Source organism: Cibotium barometz, chromosome 7 (genome assembly GCF_041138505.1).
Source record: "Cibotium barometz isolate CiBa-2024 chromosome 7, ASM4113850v1, whole genome shotgun sequence".
NCBI classification, from domain to species: Eukaryota; Viridiplantae; Streptophyta; class Polypodiopsida; order Cyatheales; family Cibotiaceae; genus Cibotium; species Cibotium barometz.
This window is the reverse complement of record NC_141052.1, coordinates 54,397,164-54,410,722: the sequence shown is the minus strand read 5'-3', so window position 1 is coordinate 54,410,722 and position 13,559 is coordinate 54,397,164. Positions and strand designations below refer to the sequence as shown.

The following is a 13,559-nucleotide window of genomic DNA, read 5'->3' as shown; positions in this document are numbered from 1 at the left end:
CAATGTTCATGTCATTCTCAGATTCTTCCCTTGGGCATAATTTCATTGCCTTAACACCACAGTTTTTACATTTTCCCATGATACAATATAGCCTATAAAAGCAAATCTCATAAACAGATTTGCAACCTGGTCAATGTAATTTAAATACCTCCATACAAAGTCGGTTCATGGCTTCCTTTAAGTATAGCATTTGAACACGGGAAATGAAACAATGTGTGTTCCTATCCTTCAACTTATACACAAAGAATGGTTTCAACTTCTCAAAATAACGTTGCCCAATTTTTACTTCTGGTAATGTTAACTTGAATCTCATATAAAGCTCAATCTGCATGGAGCAAATGATAGAAGCAATCAGTTCTATATTGCAACACCACAGTCTAAGAATGCAATTATGTTATAATTATGCTATATAGCAATAATATATATGATACACTATTGCTATACTAAAATAATATATTGATACACTACTGTTATATAGTGCTATATAGCAATTACAAGTTATATATTGATACACTACTGTTATATAGTGCTATATAGCAATAGTGCAGTTACAGGTTACCAAGTCAGTATAGCACTCTTGTCCTTGAGCAGCTATTGGGCATTCCATCTGTTGGTGGCAAAGCAAGCCTAAAGATGTGCCCCCACACTTCCATAGCCCCCTCTTCGATGACTTCACATGGAAGCAATTGCTTGTTCACACATGGCAGTGCTGAGAGAAATTGTGGGTGAGAGAGCACAAGCGTTAAATTGAGGGCTGATTGGGAACGTAATCAAAGTGGCGCATCGGAAGCATTAGGCGCTCAAAATAACAATGGTGTGTGTGTGTGTGTGTGTGTGTGTGTGTTGTACTACTCAACTCTCAGCCAAGCATGTAGGCTCTTGAAGCCAATGCAAGGCAGCCACCTAGGCTACCTAGGGCAGCTAACCAAAAATGGCAAGTAGAGCTCGCCTTGCAAGGGAGCCAATGGTAGCACTCCCCACATTGTACGTTGGTGTGACCGATCTCTCGTAGGCATGCCCGCGGGCATGCCTTATGGATGTTTGCGAGCATGCCTTCTGGATGCCCACCGGCATTTAGAGGGATACAAGTGAGTCCATAAGTGATTATTCATGTGTGTGGAGTTACACACAAAGGAGGGCATTGACAGGGTCATCGACATACATGTCGTGAGTTCATAGCCACTCGCAACACCGTTATTGCCATAGATGCCATGTGTGTGTGGCTACATGCAACATCGACATTGAGTTATCTTTGTAATCGTGGGTGTGTAGCCACATGCAATAGCAACAATATCGTAGCAGTCGACGTAACTCGTCCACAAAAGTTGCCATTACTTTTTGGGGATTGGCAAATTTGGCAGTTGTATGTACACACGAATGTTAGATTCCATTATATTTTTGGTAGTTGTATATACACACAGACGTTAGATTCCATTATATTTGTGGTCTCATTCAATGCTGCTTTTTATTTTTTTGGGCCAAGGAGATGTGCTCCTTAGGTCTAATTTATGGTTCTTTTAATGATACTTGTTTGGAGATGATTTTTTGACAAGTTTATCCGTCTTGACTAGTTGGATAACACAGTGGTTGACCCAACTAAAACCTACTTTGTATCTGTTTACAAATCCACTGCAGTATGATTGAGACCAAATTGGCCCATGGTTCTTGTCCCCAGTTAACAAGAAAGCATCTTTGGGTACATTAACAATAGTGGCATTGTGACATTTAGCAACTATAGTGTTGTACTAATTGCAACCAAAGCGTTCTTCACTTGGTCCGTAAAGACGCAAGCCCTCATGCATGGTGTTTACAAATCCACTGTAGTATGATTGAGACCAAATTGGCCCATGGTTCTTGTCCCCCAGTTAACGACGAGAAAGCATCTTTGGGTACATTAACAATAGTGGCATTGTGACATTTAGCAACTGTAGTGTTGTACTAATTGGCGTTCTTCACTTGGTCTTGGTCCGTAAAGACGCAAGCCCTCATGCATGGTGTAGGATGCATGCCCTTGTGCATGGGTTCTATTGGCAAGAATGCCATTTCTCCATTTGTACATGCTTTGGAGATTCTTGACAGAACTCGAGATATACCCAACATGGCTATGTGTATGCATGGGTACATGTATATAATTCTCTTGTGAATATGCAGAATGTGATGCAGTTTGCAATTGTTGAGTATATATGGATGCATATGCTTGTAGATACATGTTTGCACATCACTTTGTTGGGTAGTCATAGTGCTATTAAACACATGTGCACACGCTCAAATTGGATTCATGGCCGTAGCTGCTACAAACTTGGTGCACATAGTGGTCTTGTGCTTGTTACATATCTTATCTCTAGACAACAAATAAGCATCTTGGGAGTATGGCAACTACAATGTTTTGTTGTTTAACAACTGTAGTGTTGTGTTATTTAACAACTAGAGTGTTGTAAACTTGGTCCACAAAAATGCAAGCGCTCGTGTGTGTGGTCCGTAGAGACTCATGCCCCCTTGCGTGGCTTCTCACATGCCAAACAATTTATGTTTCGTAAAAGAAACATGAAATATGTTCAAAATATGAACATGGACCCAATGTGGAACAATCTTTTGTTGCAAAGATGTCTAGGTCAAGTAGATTTAAAGATTCATGGTAATATTAAATTCAGGGGTTCAAAGTAATCCGAGGCTCGGAATCATGAGATTTCAAGTATGTAAAGCCCAAGTATAAGGACATTTACTATCTGGGGTTCACCCTGCTTAAGTTGAGTACGTAGTTGCTCTAGTTTAGGTTGAACAAGGTTATATTTCATATGTTCAATATATTGGGAGTGTATATGACATGTTATATCATCTTGGGAAATATTAGTTATGAATTTATTTGTTTTTTTTTATGTAACTCCATAAAATATTGCAATCCACAAGGTTGGGGTTAATGGGATCTCAAAATTTATCACATTAATCTACATGTATACTCTAGAGTGAGTATTGTAGAGTTACGATGTTAGATTTTTAAACTCCTCAATGGTGAACACATGGTTTTAAACCAATCTTTTCTTATGCTTACTATTGTGATGTTTTACATCACTCGGGTTTTAAGGATGTGGAATCATCTAAATGAAAGCAAGAAGCTTCAATTTCTATGTCACAGTAGTTTCATGATCATTTGATGGAATGGAACGACAAATGTTCTACAAAAACTCTTGTGACCTTGGTCGTATGGGACACTAGGTAAACACAAAATTTGACTTTCTTGGCTTTTGATTTTTGTAGTGTGTAGTCACTTTGTAGGTTATGTCTGCACACTATACATTATGTTGACAAGATTGGCTAGCCATTTCTGGTTATAGTCATTGTCTACTATGTCAAGACTAGATGATGCCTTAGAATGATCAAATGGGTCTCTTGACATGGATGTTTGAGTTTAGGGTTGAACACGGTGTTTCATAAGTAAACTCCAGGTTTAGAGTTGATGTAGAGAGATCAGAGGCCAACCGCAATAGATGTGGTATTAATTCAAAGTCATTACACAACATATATCTTAATCTTGATGCTAGCGTGAAGTGCTCAGTAGTTATCTTGATTGTTTTTGTATTTAGGCATGATGTTGTTGTATATGTGCACAATTTCCAGCAATAATCATCTCCCTCATCAAAAAAGGTGTGCTAATCTGTAGAGATGAGTCGAGATTTTTGTGAGAAAGAAGAGTGAGAACTGACCTAGAGTGATCAGACAAATCCCTTGGGTTATGTACTGAGATGAAGGGCTCAGTGGTGGACCCTTAATGCCCACTTGACCCTGTGTCAAATGGGGGTGATAAAATTTAAGGGGGAAAAAGTGATAATATCTTTTAGTTGATTTTGGATGTTTTCTAATGAGCAATTTCTAGAGAAGGGAAGGTGTAGTTTTCGCCAGCCTATGTATAAGATCAATTGAACCTTACTACATTAAAGGAAAATTTGCTACTAAAGACTTATAATAGATGCACAAATTTGTTGCATTAAAGTCCAGGTGGTTTCTAGCTGCTGCAAGAGAAAAACATCTTTAATGTCGTAGAGAATGCAAAGAAATTCCTTGAATGTCGAAGCACATTCATTATAAAGTTTTCAAGGATTTTAAAACTTTTGGCATATGCAAAGGCATGATGTTATTCGATGCCTTAGTACAACTCTATTTTTGAAAGCGCGAGCCCAATTTTATATGAGACAATATTTTGAGCTCCAAGGGCTAATTTTTGAACTCATGTCATGGAGAGAGCTACACACATGAGGGGGAGATTCAACCCAATCTTGAGTAGATGGTGATGTTTTTTTTTTAATGCTATGGTTTTTGTGTTTGATTTGCTCAAGGTCTAAGACTACGCTTAAGTTTGATGTGCATGAGGTAATTTTCTCAAGTGGTACAAAGGGTCTAACACAATGAGATAGCACACTACCCTTCGTGACCATTGGGGATGCTTGAGAAGTCATTGTGGGTGATTTTGTTATTTTCGAACACATGGTATACCTAAGTGGAGGTCGAACTAAGTGTTATACAGGTGATACCATGTGAAACACCACAATCATCAGGTGTACATTGGGCCTAAATTGCTGTTAGCGTGTGATTTATACTTACAACTTTGTGCAGCACTGTCTTGGTGTGTAATTATAGCTTTGTGTGGCACTCATGTGATTATCTTTGTGAGTAGGTGAAAGAGAGCATTGGTGATACTGAGCACATGTGCACACTTGATGATTGATAGTATACGGGGGATACTTATTAGATGTCCGATGGTATTTTTTATGGTGGTGTGATGCCATGATTATTTTGTTGGCCATGTGCCATTATTTGTACATGTTATTTAATCTGCCACAATTGCACTTGGGTAGTGCTACTTGTATTAGCACATGTGAGCTACGTTTATTAGTTTAACACACTTTATGTGTGAATAGTTCTATTAATAAAAAGTGCTATTTGCGAGACATTATTTTTAGCTCCAAGGGCTAATTTTTGTATACATATCCAAATACTCATGTTGTGAAGGGAGCTACATGCATTGGGAGGAGATTCAACCGAATCTTGAGCACATGGTGATGTTTAATTTTTTTAATTATTGTTTATGCTATGTTTTTTGTGTTTGATTAGATATGTGCATGATGCAATTTTCTCAAGTGGTACAAAGGTCGTAACAATGGTACCAGATCAAGGGACCACTTTGAAGGGGAAAGATTACTCAAATTCAAGGCAAATTTCAAGGGAGCAAAGGCAAAGGCCTTTTATCCACTGGACAAAAGAATCTCTAAGGGTTATTACCCAACCAAGACCTGAGAGATATAGGCTCTAATGTATCTCCTTAAACCCACTCAAACACCAATTATGTGTTAAAAACAATATCATCTTTGGACACATCGTCTCCAAGAATGGCATCCCCATAGATGAGAACAAGATCCACACCATATGATCTTAGAGTTACCACACCACCCATCAACTACAAGGGGATACAAGGATTCATGGGGTACATATGGGTATTATAGAAGATTTATGTTAGAGTTACCACCACCACCCATCAAATATATCGGGGTGGTGCAGAGATTCATGGGGCACATATAGGTATTATAGAAGATTTATCTTCTTATATATCATATATGCCAGACCCTTGTATAAGTTGTTGGATTTCTTTTAATGGACAAACGAATGCCAATAAGAATATAAAAAGCTAAATAAGGCATTAGCGAGCACACCCATTTTGAGATCCCCTAACTAGGATCTAATTTTCCATGTGCATATTAATGCTTAAACATTTGCTATTGGATGCATGTTAGCACAACCATGGGGAGCATAACATGGACTTCCCTATGACCTTTGCTAGCTATCTCATAATTCAATGATGTTGAATACAATTATACCACTATTGAGAGAGAATTTAGGCATGGTATATGTAGTAAAAAAAGAACATACATTATCTCTTGGCTATAAAGTTTGTTTTCTTTGTAGACCAGCAAGACTTGCTTTATTTGGCAAATAAGCCCCTTGCACCATGGGGTGCATCACTGCCATAGATCCTTTTTCATTGCAGTATTCAAACCAACTCACAAACCTAGAGATGAGGCTTTATATTATACCACATGAAGCCTCAGCATGCTTCCTATCTTAACAACCAACCAAACCCTATCTCGAACGGGCTTGAAGCACGTGGATTTGTCTCGTCATTAACCATATCTTCAACCATCCACACCTCTCTGAAATTGGTAACATCTTCACCACTGATCTTGGTGACGCAAGGATGCAATAACCATTAGGAAAGGGATATGTTAACCACTTTGTAGGGTATATATGGTTACTTTAAGGATGAGGTATGTTAACCACTTCATAGGGTTATATGGTTACTATAAGGATGCGGTAACGAGGTATGTTAACCACTTCGTAGGGTGATATGGTTTCATCTACACGACCGTAAGGTGCTTTTTCATCTTACCACCGAATGCCATCTTTTGTAAGGTGGTGCTAGACATTATAAAAAGCGGATAATGGAATGCCATCTCTTGTAAAGCAGACTTTATAAAGTGCCCTTACTGTGAGCTTAATACCAAATAGGGAAGTTACCAACTTTGTGTATACACTTTCTTAATACCAAATAGGAAAGTTATCAATTTCATTCACATACTTTCTTAAGACTAGAACTAGTGGATTGGGAATACTTTAAAGTTTTTATCGGGCTTACTGTGAAAGCTAGTCATTTGTGTATGGCATTAAGCAATACATATTCATTTTGTTTGATACTTGCATGCATGATGATGGTTTGCTTGCTTAAATATGTTTGAGTGTAGGCTTTGCTCTCTCATTAGCAATACATATTCATTTTGTTGGATACTTGCATGATGATGGTTTGCTTGCTTAAATATATTTGAGTGTAGGCTTTGCTCTCTTATTACCTTCTTCTCCCACCTCTTGTGAGAGAGAACCACCGCGAAGGCCATTATTTTTTTGTCTCCAAATAGGCAAAGAGAGCTCTTCCTTCACCCTCTTAGCAAAGCAAGCATTTTGGTGTGATAAGGGAGTGAGGATGCGACTAGATGAACTAGCGCCCACATCGAGAAATAGCTTTTGTGGCTCTAAGAAAGGCAAGACCAAACGACACTTGTTTTGGCAAAGGCTAAGGTAAGCTCTTGACTCGAACAACTACTTAGAGTGGATTATAGTTTATTAGCAAAGTTACAAGGCACATGTTAAGGTCTGTAAGGGTTTAACTATGTGATTTTGTATTCACAATTGAAGGATGGCTAAATTTATGGTCGTTGATTTGTGTATTTTGAATGTGTACCATTAATTGTTATCCTAGTCCTTAAATTGCATTGGTGCAGAAGCATGGACTCAAATGGTTTGTTTTGCTAATGTGTCCGCTATGAATTAGTTGTAGAAAAAAAAAGGATTTTTTCCCTACAACTAATATGTTGTTGTGTCTACTGTGAATTAGTTGTAGGAAAAATTAGTTTGCTGTGAATAAGTTGCTAATGTGTTTGCTGTGAATTAGTTGTAGGAAAAAAAGGATTTTTTTCGGGGGTTGGAGGGACAAGTGTAGTCCAAAAGCATCATGAGGCTTTAATCATTTTTTTTTGAAAGTTGGACGATTTTTTTTTTACTGGAGATGTGTAATTTTAGAAATCGGTGGATATAGGGATATTGATGGCCCTCACCAGAGCCAACTTTTCGTTACTATATTAGGGACCATCACTCTATCGACTCCCCTACGTGAAGCGTTTGTCTAAGATTTCTTCTCTTCTTTTTTTTTTTGTGATGCAAGATTTCTTCTCTTCTTCCATTATTAAAAACTTCTTCATCCACCTCACATTATTAAATCTCTACTCTTCTTCTTCCCTTCTCTTCTCTTCTCTTCTCTCCATCCATACCTTATTTTTTTCTCCATCCACATCGCATTTTTAAGACTTAGTCAAGAAATTTTTTATCCATACCTCGATTGGCTCTAAAAGACTAACTACACAAGGCTGTCTCACTGTCTGTTACTAGTGTCAAAATGGCTATGGCACCAAGCTCCTTCCTTTACCTGCAACGAGCCTCGCCCGCGGCTTCTGCAAGAATTTGTCCACCCCACTTCCACCATCACCACCAGGAAAAGCAGCACATTCTTCATCGCCTCGCACTCCCCCCTCGACCGCAGCAGCAGCAACGGCAGCACGCTTTTAGAGGTTAGCTATCCCTTCTTTTACCCACATGTTAACTTGATCAATAACGGTTGCTTGGAATCGCCCAACAATACATCACTCTGTTGCCATCATGAGATTAATGCGTTTCATTTGGGCTCTAATTGGGATAGATTTGTGTAAATCTAAACTTCTACTCTTCTACTGCCTTTTGGAGAGAGAGAGAGAGAGAGAGCTTTGATTAGTTTTGCACGTCAATGGTGACCTCTAAATGAAAATATCATGTCTTACGGTTATCTGCAAGCATGGTTGTATATATGTGGCGGTTGTGAGTGTGAGACTTTAAAAGGTTGTGAGTTATGAGGTTGGGAACTTAGACCTTTTAATTGAAACATACAAGTTGAGTGCAATCATGCAGGTTGTGTGAAAACCAGGGCTGCAGATGTAGGCACCGATGAAGGTATTACATCTTGACTTGAAAACCGTTCAACAAATATCAGTAAGTCGTTTGGTAGTTTGATTCATTTTGTGATGTCAAGCATGCGCGCGCGCACACACACACACACAGAGGCAGATATGCACACACCAATTACTCTCCTTGCACTGTATCATGGGTCTTCCCTGTTTTAAATGGAGCTAAGCTCTCATCATGCATTCTGTTTTTTTGGCAGTGAAGCAAAACATACCGGACGCTGCTCCTGGGAAGGTTGATGATAGTGGAGCCTTAAATCAACTACTTGGGATCAAGGGAGCAACTGCAGAGACGGTACTGTATGAGGAGAAACATGTTTGCTTTTTGCAATCTGCCTTCCACATTTGTCCTGTGAATGTAAATTTTTGCATGAAAAGACTCTGTATTGTGTAAACGCAGACCAAAGCATTTATGCTCAGAGACTGTTTTTTTTTCATACCAACTATCTTTAGTGAATCAAATGCTGCAAGCTTACTAGTTTTATCTTGTGGCATAAGCAGAATAAGTGGAAAATTAGGCTTCAGCTTACAAAACCTGTGACATGGGCACCTTTGATTTGGGGCGTTGTTTGTGGTGCTGCGGCTTCTGGTAATTTACATGCACCTTAAACTCTGTTCATTTTTAGTGTTCTTGCTTTAAACAGAAAAAAAGCCATGTGTGCATATGTAGAGTTTTTGATATAGTTGCATGCTCATATGTAAATGGATGTGCTGATTTATATATGCACAGAGAGAGAGAGAGAGAGAGAGAGAGAGAGAGAGAGAGAGAGAGAGAGAACCACATCAAAAAAAGAAAAAACAAAAAAAGAGAGAATTATATTAATGTCTATGGGAGACCAAAATGGCCTATGAGACCAAATACACAATACCAAGACAATGAAGGTCTTAAGCCAAATTTCTGGACCAGGAAAAGAAAAGCTTCAAAGAAAAGTCCTACTAGGGATCAAAAAAGCTACAATGCCAGAGATCAAATACATTCACCTCAACTCAAAGTCAGTTCTAATTTTTGGTTTGGGTTTGCGCCGTGCGGTAATCTTCAATGAGAGCTCTACCCTCGCGGTAGACTGCCTGCTTTCTTTCTTTGCGAGCTACTCAAACTTCGGTGAATTTTATAGGCTTCTACATGAGTTGCATTGGGGTCAATTCTGCGATCCATATCTTGGTGTCTTTGAGTGCTTTTGACTGTTTGGGAATCTTAATTTTCTCATGTTTGGTACGGTAAGTGAGTATTGCATGATTTGCCTTGTGAAGCTTTGGCATGATTCCACTTATCATTGGCATGACTTTGGCTTTTTGTTGATCTAAGTATTGATTGGTTGCATGAGGAAATGGAGAGAGCAGAGAGCGACGAGGGGCTGTATATCACGGCGGAAGAATGGGACCCTTCTCATCTCAATCCATGTCTCCATGAGAGAGAGAGAGAGAGAGAGAGAGAGAGAGAGATGTATTGAAGCAATAGGGTTATAAAGGTGGGGAATGAGGTGACACATGGCCTTATGATTTGTAATTTGCCTTGTCTGGTTTGTGGTCGCGGTGCCCTTCTGTGGGAGTGTTTGAGATGTCAAGACAAGTCCCTCATGTGTTCTTAATTTGAACCCGGACAAGGAAGCATTTGATAAAGTTGCACATGCGGAAGCAAAACATAGGAGAGAGGGAGAGAGACAGAGAGAAAGAGACATAAGACAATGAACATCTTTATTGTGTAGCAAGAGGCTTTACGATGGCAATACTAGCCAATATGTGCCTGTGAATGGAATGTTGCATTAACAGTGAGTGGAGAAGAGGTCCTTATATAGGGAGGCAAGGAACTGGCCGACTGCCATCAAGGAGTTGGCCGACTTGCCCCATGTAGCTGGCCAACAGCAGTAAATTACCCCACGACTAATCAAAATACAAGTGTCCAATAAAAGACCAAATCCCATGTCACAATGAGATGCACAAATTCCAACACCTCCTCTGCAGCTCATAGTGTGCAAAAGTTTGAAGAAGAAGATAAGTTGATGAAGATGCAACCTTGGACACTCCGGTACTGCATATATTGGATACACCTCGAAAAGAGCACCTGCCAACCTGGCTCCTCGAAACAAAATGCCACCCTGAACAGCAAATAAATTTGCTTGGCTCTAGGTATAGAATTACAAGTCTGTGGAAAACACCGCTCCCATCATCCCCCAACAGTAGACGGTGAACACATCACGTCCAAAAAACCTCAAACAATGAACCCAGTCCATAATCTCTGCTACACCAACCAATAGACTTGGAAGACATCCAATGAAAATGAACTTGTCTCGCCAGATATTTTACTTGCTTGGAACTCCGACACAATGGTCCCATGCACCAAAAGTCGGGGCTAGACAGTCCCCCTCTCCCGCCCACAAGCCTCCTCTGGCTGGAAGCACACGGGGGAAACTATCTATATAACTATAGAAGCTGACCATCTAGATCCTCCCTGGCTTTTGTAGCCTTGGGGACATTAGAAGTATGAGAGTCATCATCTTGTATATGATCATTGCCCTTGTTTAAAAACTTGGTCGTGGCTTGGGCTTTTCCGTTGTTCTTGCAATCCTTGGCCAAATGACCCTGCTTTCCACAAGAGTAGCAGTGACACCGCTGTCTTTTGCACTGTAGCAAGTGCCTGATCCAGTCCACTAGGAGGGAACCTTGTATGTGTGTAGCCTTATTCATGTATATGTGTATGTGGTCACCCCTTATAACTGGAAAAGATAAGTGTATGCTATGTGTCATGTGCTTTTATGTGAGTGTGATTTGTGAGAGTCAAAAGATAAGGTTTTAAACCTGCAAAAAGCATGTACTTGGTGTAAGCTTTAGAACATTGATCAATGCTTTATTAAGTCCTACAATCTACTTCTCTCTCTCTCTCTCTCTCTCTCTCTCTCTCTCTAGTTAGGATGGAGTACCACCCTCCATAATTGTCTTTGGCCTAACCCTAAACCTGGGCAACCTGCTCCTTCATTTGGTATTAGAGCTGGTTGTTTCCACTGTTGCATCTTGTTTGTGTGTTATTTTCTGTAAGCCGCCTCCTTCAGATCTACACAGTAATGGCTTCTGCCTGAGCTCTGAGCACGTCCCCACTTTCGTTGACAAACCTGCTGCTCGTCAGCTTCAGTAGCAACAGCCTCTTGCTCTTCAACCATGTCACCTATGAACACTGGAGAAGTGCTGCCCTGACCCGCACACACCATTCGGGCCTACATGCCTGTGCCCACCATTTGGGCATCTCGCCATGTCGTCAAGCCCACCAGCGCCATGTCAACAACAGTGTACACCCACGCGATTAGTAGTTCGGCTGAGCAGCCCTGTTTGGGCCTTTCTTGCATCCGCCTGTGCGCCACATGCTGCCGGTGACCCTCCCATCGCCTTAGACGACCTTCACGAATTGCCATTACCTCATCTCCACGCTACTACTGCTCCTGCTTGCGTCGCAACTTGAGAGCCACCTCTTCCTTGGTGCTATGTCAGCTGTACCTTCCTCCACGACATCATCAGCAGCAAATCATCATCATCATCAAGGCACCTGATTCAGATTTCAAAATCAGGGCTTTTCAACAATCAAGGTGATAATCTTCTAATTAAGCACTCCAGCATTCAATAAAATGGGGGCTTTCTGCAGCAACACTAAACAATTAGCAGCAAATTGAAACTTCTTGGTCAACGAAAATTGGAGCTTTTCCAAATTTTGGGTAAAATCGATTAATTGAAGCTTCAAATCATCACATTGAAGTCCTAACGGGTTCAGTGCCCTGGCCCTTAGGCCTAAAATGACTGGCCAAGCATCAACAGCTTGGCGCTTGCATCGCAAACGACATCTTCACCGACATTCTAGATGTGGAAGTTTTTAAAACTTTCCAAACATTTATGTTTTTAAGTGTGTTGAGTCATGGGTCCTGTCTGTTAGAAGTCATCTCCTGTCTTTACTGATACACCAGGGCCTTTGTGTTGTGGGTGTGCCGCCCTTGTAGGTGTTTTTCTCATTTTTCCTCACTCCCCGTATTTTTTCCCATTTTTCTGTGGCCTGGGGGCTGTCCTGGGCTGGCAGGCGCATCTTTATCTTGGCCGACTGTACCCGACTGCGTGTGAACACCTTTCTGGTGCTGGCTGACAGTGCACAGTTCTGGCCGACTGGTATAGATTCTGGTCGTGGAGAGATAGGCCTGTCGGCTGCCTGTGGGGTAGGCCGACTACTTCTTGGGGGCCATATAAAATGGCCCCACATCCCCTTGCCATTTATTGTCTTGTATTCCGGATTCTTCTTGTGTATATATAGCAGAGTTACACGCCTCTCTCTCTCCATTGCTGTTTTTTCTGCACTTGCTCTTGTGTTTCCAGATTTTGTCATCATCTCCGTTGCGTATTCAGGCATGGTATCAGAGCCCTAGGCTCTTGATAGTTCTTGGGAGTTGTGTGAGCAAGAGGGAGACTGTTGTGTTGCTGATTGGTGGACTGTTCGGGACTGTTCGGGAAGAGAAGCAAGAGGACGGTAGGCTCATTTGCTGGACAGCCACTTGCAGGTTAAGTTCTTCTTTGTTCCCACTCACCCACCCTTTTCAATTACATCCCCGCAATGGCAGATCTGCTTGAGATGGCTGAGAGACATGTGAAGATCCCGACACTCCCCACGTTCCCAGTGGACCGTTAGTTGGACGGGAACAACTACGGCATATGGAAGGTTATGATGGAATCTGTTCCGGAGTCTTACGACCTTGTTGATGTCATCGTTGTTGGGGTTCCACGGTTGGAGGTAGAGGAAGGGGCGTAGGCACAATTGTGGGATCGTGTCAACGCCAGGGTCCATTCATTTATCTTCCTCAACTGCACACCGCAGGTAATCAATCATGTAAAGCATATGACGCTGGCCAGAGGTATATGGCATCATTTGGCTTCTCTTCACGACAGGGTATCGCCCATGAAGAGGATTTCCTTGGAAGTACAGATGCGGGTTATGAGTCC

The 13,559-nt window shown here is 41.0% G+C and overlaps 1 protein-coding gene across 2 annotated transcripts in view; it reads left to right on the top strand.

Annotated features, from left to right (window-relative positions):
* The first annotated feature begins 7,860 nt into the window (after window positions 1-7,860).
* Window positions 7,861-13,559, top strand: part of G4 (UbiA prenyltransferase family protein) — a 43,360-nt gene continuing 37,661 nt past the window's right edge. Inside the window, exons 1-4 of one of the 2 annotated variants that reach the window (XM_086800806.1) lie at window positions 7,861-8,165; window positions 8,539-8,580; window positions 8,792-8,886; window positions 9,093-9,180. In XM_086800806.1, the coding sequence (XP_086656932.1) occupies window positions 7,994-8,165; window positions 8,539-8,580; window positions 8,792-8,886; window positions 9,093-9,180 (397 nt within the window). In that variant the 5' untranslated portion in view covers window positions 7,861-7,993. The remainder of the gene's footprint in view (window positions 8,166-8,538; window positions 8,581-8,791; window positions 8,887-9,092; window positions 9,181-13,559) is intronic. The other variant, XM_086800805.1, reaches the window with a different exon arrangement.